Raw genomic sequence first — 27,259 nt, 5'->3', positions numbered from 1 at the left:
GAAACTGAGCATCCCCTGCCTCCGTTCTCCAGAAGCAGAATGGACTTTTGCTAAGATGTGGCTCTCCACATATACTACAGAGAACAGAAAAACAGATTCTGATGAGAACGGTGGAAAGGTCAGAACTACCACAGCCTGCAAATCAGAAAGGATCACTTTGATTATAGTTTTCAAAGTCTAGGACAAACTGGTTAAACCCAATGGGGAGGAAGTGATAAGGAGAAATAAATTCTGAGTAAAACCTGATGGCCAGAGCAAGTACAATGAGTTCTTGGCAATTCAAAGAGCCTACTGGTGAACTTCTACACACCTGAAGGTATGGGAATTTCTGGAAAACACCAAAGGGAGATGTCCTGTTTTCCTTTGCACTCTTGGAAAACAATGTGCTTTCTATGCTGATTTATCTGTTGATCTGTTAGGGGAAGAGATGTTATATGTGCATCTCACCCCCTCAATTCCAGACAAAAAGGCTTATCTGCCCCTCTAAAGCTTTGCTTACTGCCTATAAACTGAATAACATGATATTATAGCCAAGAGATGCCAGGATGGTCCGTATCTTAAGGGGGGAAAGGTTAATAAAGCTCTGCTTAAGGCACGGGTGCAGCAACCTGACAAACAGGTTGTCACATGAGACACAGGAAGCCAATTAAAACAGGAACCTTGCAGGAGAGGAGAGGGAACCTGCAGGGGGGAAGGGACTGCAAGCCAGATGTGGATAATTAATGTATCACTGTTTGGAGATAAGGTCCTTTATTGCTTTGTGTTGGAATTATTGTTGCAATTTTGGTGAGGTTTTTTTATTCTATATTTTCCCCACATTGTAGGAAGGGTAAAAATGTGTCTGTATTTTCTTACTGTGACTTATACAGTGCCCATATTTTTATCAGCCAATTCAGACTCTGTTGCAGGAGTGGCCAAACTTACTAGCCCTCTGAGCCACATCCAACAATCTTCAGAAGTTCAAGAGCCAGGGCACACCTGCTGGAAGCCAGGGGTGGGGCTTCAGTCCTGCTCCTGCTCCTGCTGAAGCCCTGATCCCTGGCAGGTGCACCCCACACCGGGCTGAAGCCCTAAAACCCCCCTCCCCGTTAGTCAGAAACCCCGAGACCTCCTTTCCTGCTGGTCAGAAGCTCCTACCCTACCACCATACTGCAAGCAGAGGTCCTGAGTGCACCCCCCTCCCCCTGCAGTCTGGTAGGTGGAGAATGGGGCAGGGATGTGGGAGGCTCTGCGAGCTGCACTTTAATGGTAAAAGAGCCGCGTGTGGCTCTCCTGCTCTATTGGATGGATTCTTCTGTCCATTGAGGCTATTTGTATAGAAAGACTATTGCTTTCCAAATAGTGTAACGAATTTGTCACCACCTACAACGTTATGGTTGCCATTTTGCAGTAAATCATAACCACCCTTCCTTTGTGTTCTATATGTCCCTCCCATTTGAGCTACAAAAGATTCCACCATAATGAATAACAGTATATGTCCTATGCCACTGTATGGTACAATTCTGATTTCATCCAGTAGAGGGCAATAGTACACATACAGACTAGCTAGTTCATTACAGTACTGGTGACTTACTGAAAATATTTTTACACGTGTTCCATAGGATAATTCTTTTTCAGAAGCTAAGCAAAAGTGTCATGATTTCAAATTAAATATTTATGGTTGAAATAATGTACTATAATATTAAGAAAGTATGCTATATGCATTTAATAATGACCTGTTAAGTGTTTTTTATTCAAAAATTAGGTTTAATGCAAAGAGTTATAATTTTCTGATTGCATTCATTTTACTGAAAGTTTTCTTCTTTATACTTTTGTCTACAGACATACAAATTTAAATTAGTAGTTTCTTGATTGCACAAGGGGCTGTTTAATTTCTATAGCCTGAATTAGAAAAGGTTATTGACATTTAAATAACCCCACAGGATACCATTATGACTCTTCTGAGCCAAATCCTTGCAATAAGTCTTACTTATTTCAAATTTAGAGGCATTCATCCTAAGACAACATGCAGCCTTGGATGAAAAACAGTGTGTGGTTTTAAGGTACTATAATTAATGGCAGAATGTGATTTCCCCCCCCCCCCTTCTTCTCCCTCCCCCATTATTTAATTATGTCATTTCCTTTAGTATGTGAACAGATTTGACCAACTCTGTTTTAGGAATGAATATATTTTATATCTACTTAGATGTGTATTAGGGATAAGTAACATGCACCTAGGTAGGCAAGTAAAGGGTTAAAATCCTGGTGAGGAACATGAGGGAAGAACAGGTTATCCTTCCACAAGAAGCTGCTTAGCTCAGCTGCCAGTTATGCAGACAGGGCCCTATAGCTGGTGGTCCTGAGGGAGCAGGGATAAAAGAGAAGGGTTGGTAAACTGGGTTGTTGGGGTTTGTTTTTGTTTCCAGTGAGGAGATGCAGAACCTCCCTCTACCCTGGCTGGGAATGGGCCAAAACCTGCAGTCAACCAGAAAGGGAGAGGGTGGGTGGGTGTGAGGGTATGTTTTAAGCAAAAGCCCCTGGTGACTAACTTTATTTGCTCTTCCTTGAGGACAGGGACTAGCCTACTTAATACCCAGAGGGAATGGGAATGTGTAGATCCCCCTGTTTGGGTAACACTTTAGGGGGCCTGTTGTGCTGAAGCAGCATAGACAGACTGATCTGTATAATGCCATGATAGCAGAGGATGCTTTTGTTTCAACCCTTTCCAGAGGATCGAAGTGTGAAATAAAATCCTGCCACCTAAGACTACTTAGTATTCTGCTGCTTTCTGAGACACTAAACTGGCCCAGTGTTGCCAACTCCTGGACAACCTTTTCTTCTTCCATTGTTCTTACGCATGGAGTTATGGAGATGAGAATAATTATCTTATTTTCATAGCAGTGCTGTGGTGTTGTACAGATGCATAAAAACCCAATATAACATTAGATATCACTTCTTAGAATATAAAAAAAGAAATGAAAGGGCCCATTTTAAAAGAGTGGGGAAAGGAACTGATTCTTGTGATTGTCTTTGCTCTTGTTCAGCTAGTGGTGCATTCCTTTCAGACTTGATAGTATACCAGGGGTTGGCAACCTTTCAGAAGTGGTGTGCCGAGTCTTCATTTATTCACTCTAATTTAAGGTTTCGCGTGCCAGTAATACATTTTAACGTTTTTAGAAGGTCTCTTTCTGTAAGTCTATAATATATAACTAAATTATTGTTGTATGCAAAGTAAATAAGATTTTTAAAATGTTTAAGAAGGTTCATTTAAAATTAAATTAAAATGCAGAGCTCCCCGGACCGGTGGGCAGGACCCGGCAGTGTGAGTGCCACTGAAAATCAGCTTGTGTGCCGCCTTCGGCACACATGCCATAGGTTGCCTACCCCTGTAGTATACAGTTAGCATGTAAAGCCTTTTAAATAAAAGGTAAAAACCTCTTTATAATTGTGAGAAGCTGATAATGTTAAACTACCCAATATACATGGAGTAAGGAATATTTGCTATGCTCTAGGGCTGTGTTTCTCAAATATAGCCACCGTGGTTCACATGTGGCCATCAGCAGATTTTTTTGTGGGGCCACGACAGCCTCCAAAGCATGGGTGGAGTTTTGGGGGGACAAAGCAGCAGCCCCTTCCTGCAGCACCAGCAGTTGCTCCTGAATAGCTGTTACCAAGGGCAGCAAGATGCTCTGCCTTGGCATTTGTTTGTGCTGGCGCCACCAGCAGGGATCGGCGCCCTGCACCAAACACCCTCCCTGGGGTGTCTGAGCAGCGCCTCTTGCCTCTGGAGATGTGGGCTGGTGTGCATGGCACCAGAGGTGTCTCTTGTCAGTGGAGGCAGCTATTGGTGTATAAGGTTCATCCGTGTGAGTAAAGGTGTAATCTAGCCCTGGCAAATTAATATAACAAAACAGGAATTAACGGCATGAAACACAAGCGTAACAATATTGACAGAACAAGGAGTAATGGTCTCAAGTTGCAGTGGGGGAGGTTTAGGTTGGGTATTAGGAAAAACTTTTTCACTAGGAGGGTGGTGAAGCATAGGAATGGGAGGTGGTGGAACCTCCTTCCTTAGAGGTTTTTAAGGTCAGGCTTGACAAAGCTCTGGCTGGGATGATTTAGTTGGGAATTGGTCCTGCTTTGAGCAGGGGGTTGGACTAGATGACCTCCTGAGGTCCCTTCCAACACTGATATTCTATGAACACTGAAGCAGCAATTACCATAATTACACTAAATGCCTTTTGTGTTGCATCTATCAAAATCTTCCTGAAGAGTATATGTAAATTATACACAACTTTCCCTGGGCTAGATCCTGCATCCCTTATTTAGGCAAAACTCCCTCAGAGAAAAGAAGAATGACTTGATTGCTGTCTACGAGCTATAAGTCAGTAGATGGAATTTACCCCATCTTTAAGAAGAGTCTTTAGCTTAACTTGTGGACTCAGCTGATATTATCTATTTTTGTAAGTTATATTAGCCACCTAGAGAGGTTTAATTCAATATTGTTAATATTTCCTACAAGAAACTATATTAAAAGAACATTAAAGGTCATCAAAACACTCAAAGCAGGAAATAGTGACATTACTACTGGATGTGAACCTTTAATTTTACCCTCTTGTGTATCCATTATCACTCAGTGTTTTATTACTGGTCACATACTATTTCTCTAGTACAATACAATTTTGTACAGTATTTCTCTAACGTCTAAGGTACACAGTTGTGGCATCTTGTTGTAATGGGTGATACCACGCATAAGAGAGAAAGTCACATGCTATTTCTCAAATTTCCATAACATGATTTTTTCCCCAACAACTTAAAAAACATACAACTCATTGTCAATTTTTCTCTGTGTGATAATTAGTATTGCTGTTAGCATTCCTCTTATCTTTATCTTGTTATACTTTTTATATAATTGAAAACACTGCTTCTCATTCAAATCTCTCAATGTTTTCTCTGTAGCGTTACAATAACTTACTAACTTTTAAACCAAACTGAATTTTTAAAATCAAAATAACTAACCTCTACTAAAAATTGTACGTTGTATTTTCTTTTTAACTAAGTCTTATGTAAAGCAATATTAACTATATATTATGTACTCTACAAAACTGATAATATCAAAGCATACTTCAAAGCACTATGTGTTTACAGGAAATGTAATTATTGTATAGTAATTCTACCAGGTAGGGCTGTGTGAAAGCTGCACTGGAAGGGGTCCAGGGTTGAGTTGGAAAGATACAATTTGAGGCAATGGCTGTCCAGGGCCTGTTCCTGTGAGCTTAGAGGTGAAGGGAAGAATGGAGAGGAAGCAAGTGGGTTCAAGAGTGGGTTTTCAGAGGATGGAGGAGGCCAGGACATGGCTATATTTTGAGGGGAACAGGCCAAAGGGGAATGAAAGACTGAGGAGTTATTTAGTAGGGGCCAGTGAGGTGAGTAGCCAAGAGGAGAAGGTGTTTAGGGATTACAGCTAGAAAGCAAGAGAAAACATAGTGTCTCAGCCATAGGCAGGGCCGGCTCCAGGGTTTTGGCCCCCCAAGCAGCCAAACAAAAAAAAAAAGCCACGATTGCGATCTGCGGCGGCAATTCGGCGGGAGGTCCTTTGCTCCGAGCAGGAGTGAGGGACCGTCCGCCAAATTGCCTCCAAACAGCTGGACATGCCGCCCCTCTCCAAAGTGGCCGCCCCAAGCACCTGCTTGGTGAGCTGCTGCCTGGAGCCGGCCCTAGCCATAGGGAGAGGAAGTGAGGGGGCTGGAAAGGCTCTTTACATGTCAATGTATCCTTCTTTGTAAACAGAGGGCCAGTCCATGGTTTCCTAAGAGTGGTTATCAAATTCACATGTATGGGACAGTGAACCAGATCCTCTACCCCATAGGGAGCAGTCAGCTAGGAATATTATTTTTTATACCCAATTGTTACCTCTTCTCCTTTAAGTGTAAAAGTCCATGGAACTTGGAATATCAATCTATATTGTTATATAACCGGAGAAGCCCCTGCAGCATTACATCCACACCTACTCAGAGCAGGACTATTTCTAATGCTAAAGGGCAAGGAGTTACAGCCAGGAATTCAACTCCACAGATCAGGGCTCTGAGGGTATGTCTACATTGCCATGAAAAACCCTTAGCCGGCCTGTGTCAGCTGACTCAGGCTTGTGGGCCTTGGGTTGTGGGCTTGTTTAATTCTGGTGGTGGCCTTTGGGCTCAGGCTGCAGCCCATGCTCTGGGACCCTCCCATCTCAGAGCCTGGGATCCAGCCCGAGCCTGAAGGTCTACACTGCAATTCAACATCCCCACAGGCTAAGTCCCATGAGGCCAAGTGAGCTGGCACAAGCCAGCTGCAGTGTAGACATACCCTTACACATAGCTGTGTCTGTAGGAGCCTCACCCAGCACTGGCTGCACAGTGGCTTCCCCTGCTATGCTTCCTTGGGCCCTTTCAGAAGACAACATGCGTGGTCAAGCTGCTGTTGCCTGACTCTTCTCCAGTCCCTCTGATTACCTCCTTTCCTGCTGGATAGTGGCTCTAGTTTGTGGAGAGGCGAGGTGACTTCTTTGCTGAATCGAAGAGGTGACAGCTGGGTTTTAACAGAACAATAGCTTTAATCTGCTATACAGAAACCTAGAGTTAACTGTTATTAGTTTCTTATTCTGGGTAAACAAATAATTCTCCACAACAAATATATGGATACTATAATAAGGGACATATAATTATCCACAAAAATTCCCAAATAAGTAATAAGGGGGTATCTTCATAAAACTCAGATTGCCATATTGTCCTGAATAGACACATCACATTAATATTAAACAAGGCAGAAGGAATGCAAGGCAAACTAGGGAAAGAATAGGTTAAAGCGTATTTTGATAATTTAGATGTATTCAATGCTGCAAGGCCTGATGAAATCATCCTAAAATACTTAAGGAACTAGATGAAGAAATTGTGGAACAGTTAGTAATGATGTCTGAACTCCTGAAAGATGGGTGAGGTCCTGGAGAACTGGAGAAGGACAAACGCAGTACTGATCTTTAGAAAGGGGAACAAAGAAGACCCAAGGAATTATAGACCAGTCAGCTCAATTTAGATACTGGGAAAGATACTGGAATAAATTAGCCAATTGTAAGCACCTAGGAGCAGCCAGTATGGATTTGTCAAGAACCAATCATACCAAACCAACCTAATTTCCTTCTTTGACAGAATTCATGGCTTAGTTGATGGGGGAGTGGGGCGGGAGTGGTAGATGTGATATATCTTAATTTTTGGTACTTTTTTGGCATAGTTCCACATGACCTCCTCATAAGCAAACTAGGGAAATGTGGTCTAGATGAAATTATTATGGGGTGGTGGTCTTTCAACCAGTTTTGCACCTACTGAAAGAGTAGCTGTCAATGGTTTGCTGTCAAATTGGAAGGCTGTATGTAGTGGGGTCCCACAGTGGTCTGTTTTGGGCCCACTACTATAGAATATTTTCCTTAAGGATTTTAATAATGGAAATCAGGGCATACTTATAAAAGTTGTGGATGATACCAAGGTGGGAGAGATTACTAGTACTTTGGAGGACAGGATTAGAATTCAAAATGATCGTGGCAAATTGGTTTGAAATCAACAAGTGGAAATTCAGTAAAGACAAGTGCAAAGTACTTGAGTAATTGAGGAAAGAAAAAAAATCAAATGTACAACCACACATTGGGGGATAACTGGCTAGATGTTAGTACTGTTGAAAAGGATCTGAGGGTTATAGAAGGTCACAAGTTGAATATAAGTCAACCAAGTAATGTTGTTACAAAAAAGACTAATGTCATTCTCGGGTCTATTAACAGGACTGTCGTCTGTAAAAGGTAATTGTCTTGCTCTACTCACACTGATGAGGCCTCAGCTGGAGTACTGTGTCCAGTTCTGGGTGCCACCTTTAAGAAAGATGTGGACAAATTGGAGAAAGCCCCAAAGAAAGCAACAAAAATAATATAAGGTTTAGAGGCCTTATAAAAATGAAACAAAACCTAGGCACGTTCAGTCTTGAGAAAAGAAGACTGAGGGCAGACCTGATAGTCTTCAACTATGTTAAACGTGGTTACAGAGAGGACAGTGACCAATTGTTCTCTATGCCCACTGATGGTAAGATAAAAAGTAATTGGCTTAATCTGTAGCAAGGGAGATTTAGGTTAGATGTAAGGAAAAACTTTCCAACTATTAAGGGTGGTTAAGCACTGGAATAGGTTACCAAGGGAGGTTGTGGAATCCCTATCATTGGAGGTTTTAAAGAAAATCCCTGTCAGGGATGATCTAGGACAGTGGTTCCCAAACTGGGGTTCACGAAAAGTTACAGGGGGTTCTCGGGGAAAAAATTCCCTAATGGTGGACAGAGCTGTCCATAGGGACTCCATAGGGCCAGCAGCCCAGAGCCCCTGGACTTCCAAGAGCTAAGCAGATCAAAGCAAGCATATCTATCACACTGAGATTTAAACTTCAAGACTCCTTATTATAAGAAATGGAAAGGAAGGTGGATATTTTTTGCAGTTTTTAAAATTAAATAGGCTGCTAGTGTTGTTTTTAAATTATTATGAAGAACAAGTTTAAGCTTTGTTGTAATGTGCATTGTTTGCCTGGACTGCTCAAGACCTGAATGCTTGTGTAGGAGGAACTCTTCAAGTTGTCTTCTTAAATACCTTCATGCTGTTTCACATCTGATACTCCTTGATGAAACATAGGAACCTTGTCTTATAACAGGCTTATTCAAAATGATACAAACTACAAAAGGAAAGTGAGATCTTGGAAGAGTGTTGCCGTTTTCATAATGTAATAAAATACTGTAATGATGAATAATAATAAATAGTATGTAATAAGCATGTCATAAAAACAAATTTTATATTTCCAAGATTACTACTTTTATAATTTATACTCAGGTAAAGGAGAAAAATCCCTGGATATATTCATTTTTAGGAGGGGGTTTGTGAGACTTGACATTTTAGTGAAAGGGGTTCACAGGTTGTTAAAGTTTGGGAACCACTGATCTAGGATTACTCGTTCCTGCCTCAGAGTAGGGTTCCTTCCAGGCCTATATGTCTATGATTCCATCACCCGTGCTCTTCTGCAGTATTGATTTCTCTGTTTCCAAAAGTGAGAGAATTTCTACCCAAAAGCTATTGGACACTCTTTTGTACACTATGCAAAGGACCCCCACCCCCATTTCTGCTCAGCTGCCACAAGGCCTCATCTGAGTATCCTGCAGAGGATAGGCCTGGGCCTGGAAGCATAGGTTATAAGGTTCAGATGATGGTCTTCAGTATCTTGACACCGGCCGCCTTCTTTCCCTCCCTCCATTTCCAGCTTTGCAAACTTCTACGGCCGCTAATGGTGAAAGAGCAAGTCCGTGCCTAAAGCGTCACTTTTGTAAGGTCTGTGTGGCAGCTCCTCCTCTCCCGCACCCTGGGCTCCGGCGGGGTGTCTCTGTGCAGCTGTAGCCGCATTCTTCAGGAGCTGGCGCTGCCGCAGAGCGCTAACCCCGCTAGCGTTCACGGCGGCGCGGGCTCGGGTCACCTGGCAAAGGGAACGCGCGTTCTGTGTGGGCACAGCTGCTCTCTGGAGCGGTGAGCCCGGGCAGCTGCTGCACTAGCTCCCCCGCCCTTGGGTGAGATGCGGGATTGAAGCAGCCGAGTTTTACGGGACCTTTCCCAGTAGTCCTTGGGGGCAGGTGAGTGTGGAGAGCTGCGTCCCCATCACTCCCCTAGCTGCAGCATCCGCTGAGAATGCCGGTCTGAGGGGCAGTGCGCAGGCTGAGCTCCCTGCCCCAGGCTCAGGGAACCTTTACACCAGGCAGGGTGAAATCCTGACCTCATTGAAGTCACTGGGGATTTGCCATGGGATTTGCCGGAGCCAGGATTTCACCCGCAAGGTCCCCCCGGCCATAGGGGGCACCTCCCAGTCCCTTAACTCCGGAGCAGGGGGAGCTGGGAGTTCATCAGCAAGCCGAAAGCTCCTGCTTGCTTTACAGTCTAGTGCCAACCCTAATCTCCCCTCCCGCCCTCAGGCTATGGAAAGAACGATGCAGGTACAACTAAAAGAAAAATCAAAGCACCTACCTGTCCACCCACGTGTGTGAACACTGGCTGCCGCAGAAAGCACTCCAATTCGAGTGGAAATGAGCAACACGTGTTCCCAATGTTATTTTAATGTATTAAACATCATGAAGCAGCTGCTCTTGTGTAGCCGGATTTACATGGGCACTCAGTGTTTGTTCAAAGAGGCACATTTAGGAATTGTTTAATTTACTGGGAAGGGGAAGTGTGCGTGACGAAATGCCTAATGGTAATCTCGTGACTCTTAAAACACACATCTAGCCGTGGCATGCCCTGTTCTTGTAGACTTGTCTCAGCCACAGCTTGCTTGCCATGCTGGTTAGCTGAAATACATTGTCTTTGAACTACCCACATATTAAAGGAAGGTAAAAGGAGATCAGATTTCATTTTATTGTATAGTCACGTCCTCGCTAAACAGTCTAATGTAACCCTGAAATGCTTAGTGAAGATTTTGCAAGTTAGTCCCTTACTATGATCCTTGACTTTATAAGCAATCCCGAAGAGATCTGCGTTGAGGAAAAGCCACAACAGATGCTGCAGTAGTCTAAAACCCATGTAAATAGTGTTTGGGAGGGGGCGGGGAACCTTGTGAATATGGTTCTATGGAAGCCAACCAGTCCGGGTTTGCACCATATCCTTGCAGAAATGCGAGCCCAGCATTGTTAGGGGGTGTTTGCATAATTTTAAATGCTCATCAAGGAGGGAAATAGGAATCTGCCTCCATTCTCACTCTTGCCTTTGGTGTCTACTGGGTGTGTGGGTCTCCCGCAACTGCCGGCACAGGATGGCTATGCTTTCTTGACACGATGCCTTATCACCTGAAGCTGATCGCGCTTGGTAAGATCTCTCCCTTGTACAGAGGTATAGACGTTTAACAAATACTATTCAAAACGTTAAGGGGATTGCATGCCTATTACAAGACCCAAAGGGGACATTTTCAGATGCTCAACTCCGACTGAAAGTCAATGGGAGTTGGCTGCCTAAATTCCCACTGTGCCTTTGAAAATTAACTCCACAATTCTTCAATAACTCTTTATATAAACATTTACTTAGGGACCAAATAAAGCCCTACCGTGAATAATTATATAATATCTAAGAAGTAATCGAACTAAGCAAAGAATTGATATGAAATCTCTCAGGAAAACTGGGGAGCCCTATGTGCATGCACGTTATCAGAAAGTGGTTTTATGATGTGCTTAGTTTTCCGTAGTGCTATCAAGGCGGGTGATAGTTCGTCTAACCTGCAGTTGACACCTTTTCCACAGCGTGGCGCTTGAGCAAGAAGTTTTACGAATAGATCATCTTTCCAGTGGAGACTGTCAGCAGTGCGGTTGCAAGTTTTACACGCTAGTTACCACACGCTGAAAACTGAAATATCTATCTTGTTCTCTTCTGTTTTCCCAATAAAAAGCCAGCTCGTCCTTATTAACTGTGTTCTGAGATGCCGTTATTGGAAAGAAATGTTTTCTCTTCAGAATAAGTTGGGGAGATAGTTTAGTACCTTCTGTTTGGCAAAATAAAATAATTGGGAACATACATTTCAGGACCATAAAAGTCCCTTTGTTTTGTCCCTGCTAGCTATATTTTTCTCTAGGAGTAAGAGTGCTGTAATAATCCTCTGCAGATGAGTGTTCTACTTTCAAACTTGCCGGTATCAAGTTTGTTTTATGTTTAGATTAAGGAAGCGGACATTATCAGGTCCCTATCCAAATCATAGGCCCAAATCTGCGCTACTTTGCATCCTGTATGGCTATTAATAGGCTGTGTAAGGCAGTGCAGAATTTGATCCTCTATATCTAATGAAAATAAACTGCACTGGTCGAAGTAACCCTGTAAAATGATCACTGATTATGTATCATTAAGGAAAAAGTTATCCCCATCGGCAGCTTTATTTACAAAATAATTCAGTACAATAACTAATTTCTAAAAATACGATAGAAACCAGGTTTTCCATCAAGAGATGCAAGAAAAGTGTCTTATGTAGCATGTATTTCGCAACTGCAGTGACCAGAGAAGTATACAGATCTAGAACAGTGCAAAGGCTTCTCAACTAGTTACATCCTTATCTAAGAGAAACCAGTTACTTCAGTGGACGTTTGGAGGAGATCATTCCGGAGAAAGACCATAACTATTCCAACTCTGGGTCAATCTCCTAAAGAAACTGAACACCCCTATCTAGGACACGAGCCAGCTTCATTGGAAATCCAGGGAATCTATAGTTGGAGGGTTTGGTTAAGAGGCCTCCGCTCTTTCTGCTGGGACAAAACTACATTAAGCTCAGCCTTGCTGTTATTCTGTTACTCTCCTTCAGTGGCAGCCACAACAACAACAAGAAAAAGTTCCGTTTTCGCTACAGTATAAATAGATTACACACTTTCCAAAAAAGCAATACCACATTCACTCTTATCAGTGTCTCTTTCCACCAGCAATTCAGAAAAAAGAAGTCAGATTCCGTGAATGTAGCTATTTTCTGATTCGTCGCTTGCGGTTAAAAGCTGATAAAAAAAGTGAGTAGGGGTTTGACTGTACTGTCTCGGCTCCGCTCGTTTTCTTTCCGAAGTTTAATTTTCCGGAACGACTCCTAAAAAGGCATGGAGAGGCGGAGCCCTCAGGGACCGGATCCTCGCCTTTTTAGGCAAGAGCCTAAGAAACCGGAATATCCCTCGCTCGGTGCTTCGTGCTCTGCGAGCGAGACAAGCACCTCCCACAGGCTTTCCCGATTTGCGTGCACTGGATCTATTACTATATTTATAAAAAGTTACGGTCCGTTGCCGAAAATCCGCGGCCAAGCATCAGCCTGCCTGTGAGAGGAGCAGCTGCAGCGGGCCTGGATCCGACTACAGAGAGACCGCATGTTAATCTCCCATGTGATGATTCCGCCCGGCTCGCCCTTCCCTGTTCCTCAGTCCTTATATGGGCAGTGACGTCCTGGGCATTCAGGGCCTCCCCATAAATACTTACTGCAACACTTTCCATCTACTGAGAGCTGCAAGTGATTAACAGCTCTGCAAGGGACACTGACTGTTACAATAACACTACAGCAACTACTGGGCTTTTACAGAGCAACACAGAGGCAGTAACAGACTTTAAGTATAAATTTACTTGATTTTTTTTAGCGTGGAAGAAACAAATAACCCTACAGTATTAACACTACAAGTAGTGAAAGTTGTTTTCAAGGTTGTTTATTGACCAAATGATGACTGCCAAGACCGTAGACAAAATTCCAGTAACTCTCAGTGGTTTTGTGCATCAGCTATCCGAAAACATTTACCCTGTGGATGACATCGCTACCACATTGCCAACTTCGGTCACAATCTTCCCCAATGCTGACTTAGGAGGACCGTTTGACCAGATGAGCAGTGTGACAGGAGGTAAGCATCACTTTTTAAGCTGTGCATGTGCAGGGTGTTTACTTGTCTGATTTGCGGTCCCATTGTACGCTGCTGATCACATTTAAGCGAAACAGAAAGAAAACTAGAAAAGAATTTGCTGATTAGGTCAGTGGCAACATGTGTTAATGTATACATAACTCTGAGTGCTTGTTTCTAATTCGATTAACGTCTGCATGCTGAGAAATAACAGTGTAAAGGACTACAGCAAGTTGTCCGCAGCAATGTGGTCAGGCTATTCTAAGGCATTCTGTAATCCATTTTGTGTGTGCATTAAACTAAGATAAAGTTGAGACTGGCGAGCCTCGAAATTAGTGCAATATATGTCCCTTGTAAATTAAAGCGTCCAGAGGGAGAGAAAAACCCCGCCCCATATAGGCAGGTGGACACCTGGAAGTGAACTACAAGACAGTATTTGGCCGTATTGATAACATGCTTTTTAGAAGGGCGAAGAACATGGTGAAGCCATAGTCCTGAAAGCAGCCAGGTGTCCTTGGGAGTGGAGGGTGGCCGTGCACTGACCGATCGCCTCTCTTTAATTCCCAGATGGAATGATCAATATTGACATGAGTGACAAGAGGTCCCTGGATCTGCCTTATGCCAGCAGCTTTGCCCCAGCAGTTTCTGCTTCCCGCAATCAAACTTTTACCTACATGGGCAAATTCTCCATCGACCCTCAGTACCCAGGAGCCGGCTGCTATCCGGAGGGGATCATTAACATCGTGAGCGCTGGGATCCTGCAGGGGGTCAGCACCCCCTCTTCATCGGCCACTTCTTCCTCCACAGCCTCTTCTGCCTCCCCCAACCCGCTGGCCAGCAGCGCTCTGAGCTGCAGCATGGCTCAGAACCAGCCCGGAGACCTGGAGCACCTGTACTCACCTCCGCCTCCCTACTCGGGCTGCGGGGAGCTCTACCAGCAGGACCCCTCCTCTGCTTTCCTGCCCGCCTCGGCCGGGGGCTCTCTGCCCTACCACCCGCCCCCGTCCTACCCTTCCCCCAAAGCGGCCGCGGACGGCGGGATCTTCTCTATGATCCCGGATTACCCGGGTTTCTTCCCGCCCGCTCAGTGCCAGCGGGAGCTGCACGCCCCGCCCGAGCGCAAGCCCTTCCCGTGCCCCCTGGACTCCCTCAGGGTCCCGCCGCCACTCACGCCGCTCTCCACCATCCGCAACTTCACCCTGGGCGGGCCGGGGGCCGGGGCAGCAGGGGGAAGCGGGGAAGGCGGCCGGCTGCCCGCCAGCGCCTACAGCCCGCACAACTTGCCCCTGCGGCCCATCCTGCGGCCCCGCAAGTACCCGAACCGGCCCAGCAAGACGCCGGTGCACGAGCGGCCCTACCCGTGCCCGGCAGAGGGCTGCGACCGCCGCTTCTCCCGCTCGGACGAGCTAACGCGGCACATCCGCATCCACACCGGCCACAAGCCCTTCCAGTGCCGCATCTGCATGCGCAACTTCAGCCGCAGCGACCACCTCACCACCCACATCCGCACGCACACGGGCGAGAAGCCCTTCGCCTGCGACTTCTGCGGCCGGAAGTTCGCCCGCAGCGACGAGAGAAAGCGCCACACCAAGATCCACCTGCGCCAGAAGGAGAGGAAGGGCGCTGCCGCCCCCTCCTCCTCCAGCGGGACCAGCGCCCCGGCCGCGCCCCCGCCAGGCGCCGTGTGCAGCAGCAGCAGCGCCGTCGGCTCGGGGAGCCTGGCTGCCTGCGCCTCCAGGACCAGGACGCCCTGAGGCAGCCCCCCTGCGCGCGCACTATCGCCTGCTCCCCGGGCGCCACGGCGTAGCGCCGAGCGCTGCCCGGCCCGGCCCGCCCTCACACCTCCCGCCCCGGCCGCCGGAGAGGGGCTGGATCCAGCCGCAGAGGGGCTGGGGACTGACTCTGCAGAGCGCGGCCTGGCCAGCACTGGGGGGACCGTGTATGCTCGGCTGGCGGCGGGCTGAACCGCTGTGCACTTTATAGCTTCGTTCACTGCCTTGGGGCTGATGTGCCGTGAGGAGGAAGCGGGGACGGGCACACGCTCTGGGGCCCTTGACTAGGAATCCAAGTGGTTGCGTGTAAATGTAAATCCTTTCAGCAATATCAGTGCAACTAACTTGGAGCACAGAAGTGCAATCTGATGGGACGGGACAAGGGACAGGTGGTTTCCAGAGTTTTAAATGGCTATTTTTCAGCGTATATTCACTCCGATTTTGTGTATTTTTTGATGTGCACTGTTGAGTTCTCAGCCTTTGGGGAAGGGGGGAGGCAAAGCATTTATGTGATCTATCAAAATGAGCGTCAGAGAAGTTAATTTATTGAAGGTGGGATGTACGTATATTCTCTGCTGTTAGGATGCATGCAAACGTGTTGAAGTGTCCTTGGTGCCTTGTGTGATGTAGACAGTGTTTCAGTGTCTGCATGTAAATGGGTTGCCTTATTAATTACGACAGAAACGTGTTCAGTCCCTGATCTTAGTATGGCTGTACATTTCTGCCCATTAATATTTGTATTTTTTAGAAACTATATTTTTGTACGCACTGTTTTTGTGACTTAAAAGTGTTACATTTGTAGTCAGATTTCAGATGAGGATGTAAATAATCTTGCTAGAGTTGGCACATCAATTGTCCGCTCGGAACAATAGCTGAAATAGAAATGGTATAGTCTAATAATACACAACCACTAACCAGAACTCAAAGGAGAGATGGTTTCTTTATGAGTATTCTGTAAATAAATACTTTTTCAACAATAGGTTCGGTGCTTAACTCGTTTATAAAAGGAGACAAATATCTTAATGATGCTAAGTTGAAAACTGTTTCTTTAGGTTTATACAGACCAAGGCACTGGTTAGTCACCTCCAATAGGTATATAACATTTATTTTAGGTGACTCACAGTACAGTTCTACTGTAAAATACATCAATCACTCATCTGTATTTTAGATTTTGAGTGAAATAGTGGCCCAATTGAAGCTAATGACACCCCACTTCCCCACCCAATGATTTCAATTAAGCCAGGATTTCACCCTGTCTGTAGCCTTCCGTCTCCAAAAGAGCACGGGCCGTGTGGTTTGGGTACGTACACTTTGTACGGATTGTGAGTTTCCTGGAGTCGGTTCAAATAATAGACGCTATTTCCGATTGGGGAGACTCACCAGCACCCCCCTTTTTTTATTTTCTTTTGCACTGTGCAAACTACCCCCTACGGAAATGCAAACACTCCCCCGTCCCCAGTGTACAAACAAGCAACTGGTAGAGCGGTGGGGACTTCCCCTAGGAATAAATAGAAATGCTAATCTAAACCGGTGAACTGTATCTTGACTCATTATTGTTCCGTGATTTAAAGCAGGCTAATTAAAACTCCCAAAGTGGGCTCTGGAAAATAAATACCATCATCTTAGTGCCCACTCGGAGAAAGCTAGTCTCAGAGCTGAGATACGAGTCAAGATGTGTGCGGCTTTGTGGAAAGTGCTCAAGAGCGGTCACGGTGCAAAGAGCTTTCAGTTTCCACAAACAAGTGCCGCAATTGAGTAGCATTTGTTTAGAACAAAGTGCTCTGATATTAGCCGCTATGACAGGCCTGCAAAGATTAGCTGTAAGTACAACTGTTAACCACTTGCCAAGTTCACCCTGGGTATAACGCCATTGAAAGTGGAATTGCACCAGGGCAGAGCTTATAGACAGTGATGGCTTAGAGATCACCTGTTTCGATGGGTTTGTGGCACCCGTCACTGGCAGTCCATCTGTGGGCTATGTTCACCAAACACAGCCAACCTGCAAGTCCCTATCCAATGGTCACCTAAGTGTTCCCTAAATTCTCTTGCCATACTGCTGGGTAGATTGTGGCTACAGAATCAAAGAAATGTGATGGCTCTCCCCAGTATTTACTCAAATAATTGCCAAAGACTCACACAACTTCCCAACAAGCCTAAAAACAAAAGTTAAAGGTAAAAGCTTTACCAGCTGTAGCAACAACATTGCTCACCTGACCTGTCTGTGAATACATCTCACTCACTACTGGAGTTTCTTCCTGGGTTCAGGAATTACTTTGTCAATTGTACAGAAAATCTGGCACGCTTTCATGCTGTACAGCTTGTTTGCACGTTCACTGTGTACACCCCTTCTTGTGAAATAGCTGATAATATATTATAGACAAGTGTGTATGTGCTTTCTTTAGATTACCTGAAAACATATCTAGTACTTATTTTAATTAAATCAGGTGACTCAAATTTCAAAACAAGCTGATATTGTTCAATCAGAATTGAGCCTTTTACTGTCAGAGGCAGCAAACTGCTCCTGAAAGTAATTCTTAGCTGTATGTGTATGATAGCGAAAATCTTGATGTGGACCGTTGCAGAAGGAAAATCACATAACATTTAAAGTTACTATGTAGTTTTTCTTCTTTCATTATTCAGATATGCTAGATTATACTATATGATTGTTGAGGCTGATCTGAAGAGATGCTGACTATCCACATGTCTCATTTACTTTAGCCATCTTTAATTTCCCTAAGCCCAGGTTCTGTGTGAATACCTCCATAGGTTGGGTAGATACTTAGTTAGAACCAAGCTCCTTTGGCATACACTATGAGGTCCTAATTCAGCTCTTTACACTGGCAAACCCCTCATTAATTTTATAGGGGAGTTAGCCACAGTGGGAAGTACTGAACTGGGTACGCTACCTGCACTGGGTTCAGGTGAACAAGAAACTAAAGTAACATGCATAATACACAAAGCCTGTCTTTATATGAAATGTTTTGCTGCTATGTAATTTCTGATGTAGATTTGTAAAAGCTGCAGTAGTTCTGCAAAAGTTAACATGATTGGTAGGCATAGCTATAATGTGTTTTCTGCCATTTCCAAACTTCACTTATTTGCCTGAAGTATATTAAAAGTTTAAAGCATGGGTGGGAAGAAACAGGACCACTAATTGCTTTACACTCCAATAATTCAAGGGGTGGGTGGGTAACAGAATAGATATAATTGGTTTTTTTAAAAACCTTCCTTAAAGGGCTCTACCACAAGACAGCTGTATGCAACTTTCAGCTCAGTGCAGCTTTTTGGCACTGTAAACTGCTCAACGCATCCTAGAGTAAAAAGGCTGACAATCTCCCCTAGAACAGAGTTGAACATTGAAAGCTGTTTCCTTTTTTCCTGAGATTGATCTTTTCCTTAGCAGCTCACACCACGCACCTGAAAGACCAGGACCTTTTTATTGTGTGTGACTTGAAACTGAACAAGAAATAAGTTTGTAATTAGTCAAAGCTGAACAAAATCAATCAGGTCTCTATTTGCTAATAGCCAACAACAACTACACAGCTGTGAGAAAACATAGCTGCCAGCATTAATAGGTACTAGATCATAGGTACTCGAGGGAATTCATTTTTCATTGCACCATGGCTTTCAGTATACTTCAGCATTGCTATCTCATACCATATAGAGGTGGTTTCCAAAAGACAGTGGAATGTTTAATGACTGATTTAACATAGGAGCTCCAAGACCTGTATGGATGTTGAATGCAACAAAGCTTTCTTGTTTAGCATCAGTAGCTCACTGTATTACAGATAGTCAGTGATCTGGTTCTTTCAATGTGCTAAAGTTCCAAAGCCCCACTGATTCATGGGCAGGGCAGGGCAGCTTTCCTACTATGACTGCAGCTCTGCAATGGCTAGTTTGTCCAAAATATACCACAGATCTAACTGCAGTTGTATTAGTGCATTATATACTCTTGAGTCAGAACAATTTAACATGTTAAAAGATTACATTCCTACTTAAAGAAGAAAAGAGGCATAAACCTGACAGAAAAAGGATGCATAATAAATAGGTTGATTTGAGAAAAACTACAGATGATCAATGTGGCTACAACAGAAACTTTAAAACAACTGACACTACATTCTTACTCAGATTTACACCTGTCCTCAAATGTCAAAATATTGAGACTAGACAGCACTTTGACTAGATTTGGAGCGTAGAAAGTTTATGAAAGGAAGCCATAGATACAGCTAGATTAATGTCACAGTGCCCTGGCATTTTCACTGACATAACAGGAAAGACTCATTCTGATGTATAAACTATACATGAATTAATTTAAAAGTAATTCACAACAGACCTTTGTGACTGCAAAAGAAAAAATATATATTATTTTCACCCAGGTGGGTTCATAAGACTTTTACACTTGCAAGGGAAAATAATCATAGGCCAACTGTGAGATATCCTGTATTTATTCTATAGTTCATCATCAACAGCAGTGTTTTCATAACTGCAAAATTACAATACCCACGCTGCAGTGAGAAAGAACAGCAATACAGACTTGAGCCTTCCGTTTAAAGTTAGTAAGAGCATTTGAAGTAAATTCTAATTACTAAGTATATGAAGGTTGCAAAACCTGTTAAACAAAAAGGCTTTTCTTTAATGCATCTTAGTTGTTTGTTTCTTCCTGGCACTAGGACTTGTTTTAATACTGGTCCTTTTAGCTCCACTTTAATAAAGCTTCTGCTATGATGATCTGGCAACAATCACGCAAGGTAAGGGATCACTACCATTAAAGATGCATTAAAGTCACATCCCATTAAACATCATGACTAGTTTTTACATATGGTGTAAAACTGACAGCAAAAAGAGAGAGCAGAAAGACAAGAGAGACTAAAACAGGTTAGATAAAAATTCTCTTTGGAGCAGTTTGTATTTCCAGTAGAGCTGCTTGCACCCTACACACTGTTTTCCATAAGGAATTCTGAAAAAAAGGTCTTCATTAGTGTTACAGAACAGAGAATTAGACTCATATTACAATATACCGAAGAACTGCATTACCCCTAAATATAAGAGAACATGTGATCTCACTGCATATTTATTATTTAAAGCTGAGCTGCAATGGAATTCCAGGAGAAGCAAGTATGGCAGCTGTAGAAATCAGGCACTTTGAAGTGCCAAAAAATAAATGAAAACTGCATGAAATAACATCTTCCATTTTTCAGAAAACAGATTTGAAAATGTAGTGTGTGTTCCAGTGCATTTCATATCCAATCTTTTGCAGGCAAGAACAAGCTCCTTGAAGTATTGTTAAATACACAGCCACAAAAGGATTATTTTAAAACTCATACATAAGCAACTATACAGGAAAAACAAACCTGCTTTTAAAATGCACAAAGCAAAGAAAAAATAGTGAAGGGAAAACTTCCAGAACAGGTTCGTATATCAATTATGAAGGGGTTAAGTCAATATTTTTTCTGTTCAAGTCACTACTACGAGACTAGGAAAGTCAAGGCTACCCAAGTTTGGGTCTCTGGTAGAAAGTATGTATTAAGATATGCAGGCACATAAAATCTTTCCCTGTAGTATAAACAGAATATTTCACTAATAGAAAAAGTATCTCCATTGTTAGAAAGGTCATACTCTCTATCACAGGCAAACTAAACCTCAAAACTGCTTACACCATAGCAAAGCAAAATTCACTGTTTCCTTTACATATGTTTATGAAAAGCCTTATGAAAAAGCAATCTTTATAAAGAGAGAAAACACAAGGCTTATAAAGCCTGTAATGTTCTGTTATGTATCAAAATGTAGGCCTCACTTTCAAGGGATGTCCTCAGGTCAAATCTGGTCCCAAATTTAAAGGATTGTGTTTATATACAGCTCTAAGACCACTAGAAGAATTCCCACAAAACATTTAAAAAGCAATGAAGTTTAAAAAAACAACAACTTTGTGTAGTGTTTCCACCTAACACAGGGCTGCATGAGCGCTTTAAAGTGAAATTGATTAGAAGCTGTTCTATTTTCATTAATCAAAGAAATGTACAAACATAAATAGCAAAGAATTTTACAAGTTTTCAGTTTTAATCTTATGTTTTATGTAACTTAAGGAATGTTTAAAGTAGTTTATCTGACAATGTCCCTTTAAAATGTGACAAACCTTAATTTATAATTAACTGTAACCTTAGAAATGGCTAGTGTTAATTCTAGTAGCATTTCCTGGCCCAAGAGTTTTCAGTGTCTTGCTAGTTCCATATAGATCTTCTTGATGCTCATTTCAGAGACAGTCCCCAACAAACACAGAAGATTCCCCATTTGTTTATTACCTTGGGTTGTGGGGATAAACTCTCTATTCCTACCCACAAAGTAGGGAAGCTGCATTTGAGGAGTCACTGTCAGTGGGACTAGACAGGCTGGAAATACCACCTTTGAGTTTTCAGATCACTTACAAACATGCCTTATAGAAGAGTGAAGTTTCTTATTGCATTTATTCTCTTAACTTTAGGAAGGAGGGGGGATGAAAGAGGGGTTTCTTAAGTGGTTAGACAAAATACTGATATTTACTTTAACATTCTGTTGTGTGGAAGTTTAAACAGTACTACTTTTGCAAGTCTTCACATCAGTCAAAAGGAGAAAAAAAATCCACTGGGTCGTTTAGTGCCCTCCACTCAAAAAGCTTGACAGTAAGCACAAAGAGGTTTTAGTTTTGTAGCTTTCGTGCAAATACAGTCTATGTCATTAACAGCAGTAGTTCTGGCTGGATATTGCTATTCTCGTTAGTCAGGAGTAGGAGATGCTCAGCCACCATTAAGCAGCTAAGTTTGTATAACTGCTTTGATCAAGCACACCAAATCACCCAGGGTTATGATTTGGGTTTCCTGTGTGAGTTAATTGGCTGGTGTCTTTCTGATGATTTGGACAGGGAAATGGTACCATAATCTGCCCCAGAAACTGCTCTCCTGTGTAGGCCATTGGCAGAAACACACAAGATTTGTTCACCCTTAGTTTAGTGGCAATCAGCTCCTCTGGGGCATGGTCTGTGCATAAAAAGTTGTTTCTACTGCAATTATCCATTGGTAGAGAAACAGTACCCTAGAAGAGTGCAGCCCATGGCCCCAGCAGCTGGATGCTTCATTCTTAGAACTGATGAGCTGAACTGAGAAAATGATAGCCCAACACATGCACACATACACTCTCCCAACGCATCCAACTGCCCCAGGGAGGCTGGGGAGTGGCTTTCCGCACCCCCGGACTAGGAGATAGGCCTGCTGTAGTGACTAACATTACTTCAAAGGCGGCTGGGAAGGGAATCGTGGCTATGGCTTTTGTACAGCGAGTGCAGCCGCTGCGACATCTCGAGTGAGCCACGGCACAAGCCAGATCCTCCCGTCCCGCTGCTGTCGGCTCTTCGACCTCCTGCTGGAGGAGGAGAAGGAGGAGGAGGGGCCCCCTATTCCAGCGGCCCCACACGATCCCTACCGGGGAAGAAGTAGTCGAGGGAGGGGGGAGCGGTCCGTCCTCAGAGGGCTCTGGCGCAGCCTCACCGTGAGAGGGCCGCGCCGGCTTCAAGGGGAGACCTTGGGCCCGGGGTAGGGCTCTCCGCCACACCAGAAATCCGCCGCCTGCGGGGTCTCCACCAGCCACACCTCCCGGGGCAGGGCGTGGGGATCGGCAGCGGGGCCGGCGGACGCCTCCAGCAGGCGGTAGTAGTGGCAGTCCCGGCCGTTCTCAGGGTCGTAGGGGGGCGCCAGGATGTCGAGGAAGGCGGCCGGCCCGTCCACGGCGTCGATCTGGTGCAGGTTGTCGGTGTGCGGCGAGAGCAGGCAGGGCGGCGAGGCCGGCGTGCAGAGCTGGCGCGAGCGGAGCAGGGCGCGGCGGCGGGCGCCGGGCGGCGCGGCGGGGGGCAGCGGGTCCAGGCAGGCAATGCGCAGGCTGCCGTAGAGCACCTTGAGCATGCCGTTCATGCCCGGGTGGTCGTGCAGCGGGATGCAGGCCCCACTCCGCAGCAGGAACACGCCCATGCTGAAGCTCTCCGTCTCGCAGATGTGCATGTAGCTCACCGGCGGCACCGCTCCGGCCCCAGCCCCGGCTCGCGAGCAGCCCGCCCCCGGCACGGCCGCCGGGCCCCGCGGGACGAGGTGCAGGTCCTCGGCCCGCACCTCGTTCAGCAGCTGCTGCAGCCGGTGCAGGTTCTCACCGAAGCTCGGCCCCGGCGCCGGGCCCCGGAAGGTGATGCGGGCCTGTTTGGCCACCCGCTGGATCAGGGAGGCCATGTTGTCCCGGGGCATGGTCGCTCCTAGGTTAACGCACTCGGCAGTGCCCGTCCGGGCGCTGCTCTCCGCCGCGCTCCCCACCCCTACTCCAGGGCGCGCCTGTCTGCGCCGGCGCGCACGGCCGCTTGCATCATGGGGCTTGTAGTCTTCCCCACCCCACCCAGTAGGCTCTGCCCAGTGCCCAGTCTTGTCCCTGCCGGATGGGCAACGCGTGGCTAGCGCTGGGGGGCTGTAGGCTGGGAACTGCCTGGCTCTGCTGAGCTGCCGCGTTCGCAGGCATAGGCACTGCCGGGTAAGGAGGCTTTCAGGGTGGAAGAGAAAACTACATCTCCCAGGGGACTGGGCCGGTGCGTTTTCTGCTGCAGGAAGAGGGCTATTGAGCTCATAGTCCTCGAGGGCCTAAAAGGCACCAGGCAGCGAAGCGCTGAAAGAACTAGACGTCCTAGAAATGCAAGCGCTTAGCAAGGAATGCGGCCACCTGTGTCCCCTGCTGTTGCAATCAGAACACGGCTGGGCTGGGGGTGCAGATCAGGACACCAACTACATAGCACAGCAAAGGTTCCACCGTAAAGAAAAGCTCTAAAGCTGTTTGAGTGCACGGGACGCCCTTTCTCTTGATGTGTTGCAGCCTGAAACATATATAGATATAAATACCTTCAGAAACTCAGGAGGAGAGGCGTGGTTCAATTTTTTTCAATAGCCCCGGGAGCTGGGTGTAGCTACAATCCCAAGGTTACGATGCCTAGACCTGTTCTTTCAATCAGGTAATGGCAAAATCAGATTATTGGACATGCACAAATAAATTTATTCAGGTGCATAAGTATTTACAATGCTGACTAGTAACATGTACATGCACTTATTGTGTTTTTCTGTGAGCAGCTCTCTCTTCTCCCAGTTAGGAATTCTGCATTTGTTTCAAATGCTGCAGCCTTAATATTTGGGTGTCCAATTTGAGAAACCCAGGGGCCTGATTTTTATTGTTCAGGCCCTAAATATCTCAAGATGGGTACCCAAAATTAGTGATCATTTATTTAAAACTTTTGCCAGTAAACTGTTTTTCTCAGTTTCACAATCTATAAAATGGGGAAACAGTATTTATCTATCTATTTCACAGTGGAGTTATGAGGCTTAAATTCTCAATCCTGCAAGTTATTGTGTGCAGCTGTACCTCTGTACCTGTGCAGAGTCTTATTGACTTTAAGTCAGAGGTCTTCTTGTGTGCAGTTAATTGTAAGATCGGGACCTACTTCATTAAAGAGACACCAATAACTTAAAAATCATACTCATGTCTGAACTTTCTTTTACCCGATGTTGTTATAAGTAACACCTAAATTGACAGAACAAATATTCTCTCTTTTCAGTTTATTTACTCTGTGCAATGCACAACACTTTGTGTACAGTCACTTGCACTGTTTCCTCTGGGTAGTCAGCTAGTCACTAGTCCTGCATTGTGATCAGTTTTTCTAATAGCAGACTCCCTTTGTGGATCACAATGTAGGATCAAGAGTCCAAACAAATATGCAGATGAACTGGATAAATTTTAAAACAATTTATTCAGGTGCATAAGTATTTGCAGGACTGGTCCCTTAGAACGACATAAACAAAAGGGGAAAGTAACTTTCTCAAAACAATGGGGGAGAGTATTCTTTTTAAACGTAAGAAAATGTAATTGTAAATCTAGAAAAATTGGCAAAGAGCTCAGGGGGAGGTGCAGTCCCTGAAACTACTTTTTAATTTATTTTTGAAATTTAATGATTTAAAGTTGATATGTCATTTAATGTTTGCAAATTGCTGTGATTCTGCAAACGACTATGTAGATATTATTATTAGTCCCTATTCATTTGTTATAACTAAACTATTTTATTCTATAAGCTTTATTGCTAAGAACTTCGGGTTTGTCGCTTTTAAAAAAATCTAACACTTTATCTTCTTTTAGAGAATCTGATTGTCTGCTTAGTACAGGTAGCTGGCGACTGCAAGCATTTTCTTTTTTTTTCTCTTCATGGGTATCTCTACCCTCTTTTTTTATGTCTGATTAAATTGTTTGCCTGTCATTAACAGAAGCTAATCATCAACAAGAGCATTGGTTCCAAATGATGACCTTTGAAGATTCTGAATATTGTCGAATGGGGATGAGTGGCAGTCTTTTTACCCAGTCATGCCATGGTGGTACAGAAGTGGGACTGTTTCACAATCTGATGTAAAAAAGGTGCATCTACCTTGCTGGCACATGACATATAATTATTTTCTATGAAATATTAATTACTGCTTGTATATATTCTTGTATAGGATAAGAAACAACTCCTGTGTTGATAGTGCTTTTCTTGCTCAGCCCCTGACAAAGTTGTTGTAATTGTATTGCACAACTTGGTAACAGGCATAAAGTATATGTGTTTTCAGTGAACACATTTGCACTAATATTTGTTTTATTACCTTCTTACAATTACACGTGCACAGAATAACTTATCTTCTGCCTAGAGAATATTGTAAAGTTATTTGAATGCTTTTGAAATTAAAAAAATTATTTGTATGTTTAGAATATAATAAAGAAGACAAGCTGATTTTGATTTGCTGCAAAGATTGGCTGAATGGTAAAAATTTTATTAAAGCTAATGTTAAAAAAATATATATAATACATAGGTTGGATTCTGTACATCTGGGTATAGTGTTTAGATTATCCACAAATACAGAGTTTGTTTTTAAGAGTCATTATTACATTGAATAAGAAACCAGTGGATACAGCTTGTCAAATTCAACAACTTAATTTAAAAATGAAGAATGTATTTTGTGGACGAATGATACACTTACTCAATGAGATATGATTTTAGCAATAAGTTATATGGTGTCTGTCCTGCCTGGGGTATTGCATCGTGTATGGCAGGGGTTCTTAGACTTTTGTACTGATGACCCCTTTCACACAGCAAGCCTCTGAGTGTGACACCCTTTATATACTAAAAACACTTTTTAATATATTTAACACTATTATAAATGCTGGAGGAAAAGCGGGGTTTGGGGTGGAGGATGACAGCCCGCAATCCCCCACGTATTAACCTCGCAACCCCCTGAGGGGTCCCGATCCCCAGTTTGAGAACCCCTGGTGTATGGTGTAATGTTAGGTACAAGTCTGTAGGCTAAGTATTGCAGGTTTGCAATGACCCAAAGAAAGGTAAGATACTGTCATGCGCACACAAATCATTGTATTAAAAAATTCCATCAAAACCACAATTTTCTTTTTCTTAAGTAATTCAGTTTATTATATAGCTAAAAATACTTGCCCAAAGTTAATGAAATATTAAATCCTTTACCTCTTTAGTTAATGTTCTGACAGCTTCCTTTTTTTGTAGCTAGCAGTGTTTGCTCTCTCCTCTCCTTTCTTATCTGTCCTTCATCTCTAGGCTGAGAGAGATTTTAAAGTGTATTTTTTTATTCACGGCATATTACCTAAAGTTTAGAAATACTCTGATTTTAAGGTGTTTCTTAACCAGATAACGAGAGGAGGAATATGTTCAAAACTCACTCTCTTCAATGCCAAATAAGTGCTGTTTGGGGCACTGGATGGAGATCAGGTGATGCATATTCCACATCTTTCCATTTAGAAGAGAAGGAGCTGTGACAGGATATTCTCCAGAAGGCTGCTCAACTTTGGAATTTGCTCATGTTCTACAGGTCATGTTGCAAAGCCCTTTTTTATTAATTAGGTTCTGGGCAGGGCTGAGAAATCTGAGTTTGGTGGGCTTTGAGATTTCAATTGAAGGTGAGTGCTTTGTGGGAATTGAGAGGGGGTGTTTTACTTATGATTTATTGATTGGTTGTTTTGTTGTGGGGGCG

At 44.0% G+C, this 27,259-nt stretch overlaps 2 protein-coding genes and 1 long non-coding RNA gene across 5 annotated transcripts; 1 reads left to right on the top strand and 2 right to left on the bottom strand.

Moving 5' to 3' along the window:
- EGR2 (early growth response 2) lies at positions 1-25,998 on the top strand. Of its 3 annotated transcripts, none has more exons than XM_065551888.1 (3): positions 1-1,194; positions 13,981-23,723; positions 25,493-25,998. In XM_065551888.1, exon 2 carries the CDS (start codon positions 13,986-13,988, stop codon positions 15,165-15,167), a length of 1,182 nt encoding a protein of 393 aa, XP_065407960.1. In that variant the 5' UTR covers positions 1-1,194; positions 13,981-13,985; the 3' UTR covers positions 15,168-23,723; positions 25,493-25,998. The 3 variants fall into 3 exon arrangements, with proteins under 3 accessions (XP_065407960.1, XP_005294377.2, XP_065407959.1); XM_005294320.4 differs by lacking the exon at positions 1-1,194 and adding an exon at positions 11,981-13,416; XM_065551887.1 differs by lacking the exon at positions 1-1,194 and adding an exon at positions 11,981-13,416 and having other exon boundaries at positions 13,981-24,195.
- LOC135972743 (uncharacterized) lies at positions 4,556-10,321 on the bottom strand. Its single transcript, XR_010589236.1, has 2 exons — positions 10,049-10,321; positions 4,556-9,506 (listed from the first exon to the last, which is right to left on the bottom strand). It is a non-coding gene; the product is annotated as an uncharacterized LOC135972743 (long non-coding RNA).
- Positions 19,520-23,446, bottom strand: ADO (2-aminoethanethiol dioxygenase). Its single transcript, XM_005294319.4, has one exon. The coding sequence runs from the start codon at positions 23,444-23,446 to the stop codon at positions 22,724-22,726; it is 723 nt and encodes a 240-aa protein (XP_005294376.1). The 3' UTR covers positions 19,520-22,723.
- Positions 25,999-27,259: the final 1,261 nt, after the last annotated feature.

This window comes from Chrysemys picta, chromosome 7, assembly GCF_011386835.1.
Source record: "Chrysemys picta bellii isolate R12L10 chromosome 7, ASM1138683v2, whole genome shotgun sequence".
Taxonomy (NCBI): Eukaryota; Metazoa; Chordata; order Testudines; family Emydidae; genus Chrysemys; species Chrysemys picta.
Note: the sequence above shows the minus strand (reverse complement) of the source record. Positions and strands in the feature narration are given on the sequence as shown.

Coding starts and splice junctions, on each gene's coding strand:
- EGR2 (XM_005294320.4), top strand. CDS start 13,239: ATGATGACTGCCAAGACCGTAGACAAAATTCCAGTAACTCTCAGTGGT. Junction 13,417..13,980: donor GATGAGCAGTGTGACAGGAG/GTAAGCATCACT, acceptor TTTAATTCCCAG/ATGGAATGATCAATATTGAC.
- ADO (XM_005294319.4), bottom strand. CDS start 23,446: ATGCCCCGGGACAACATGGCCTCCCTGATCCAGCGGGTGGCCAAACAG.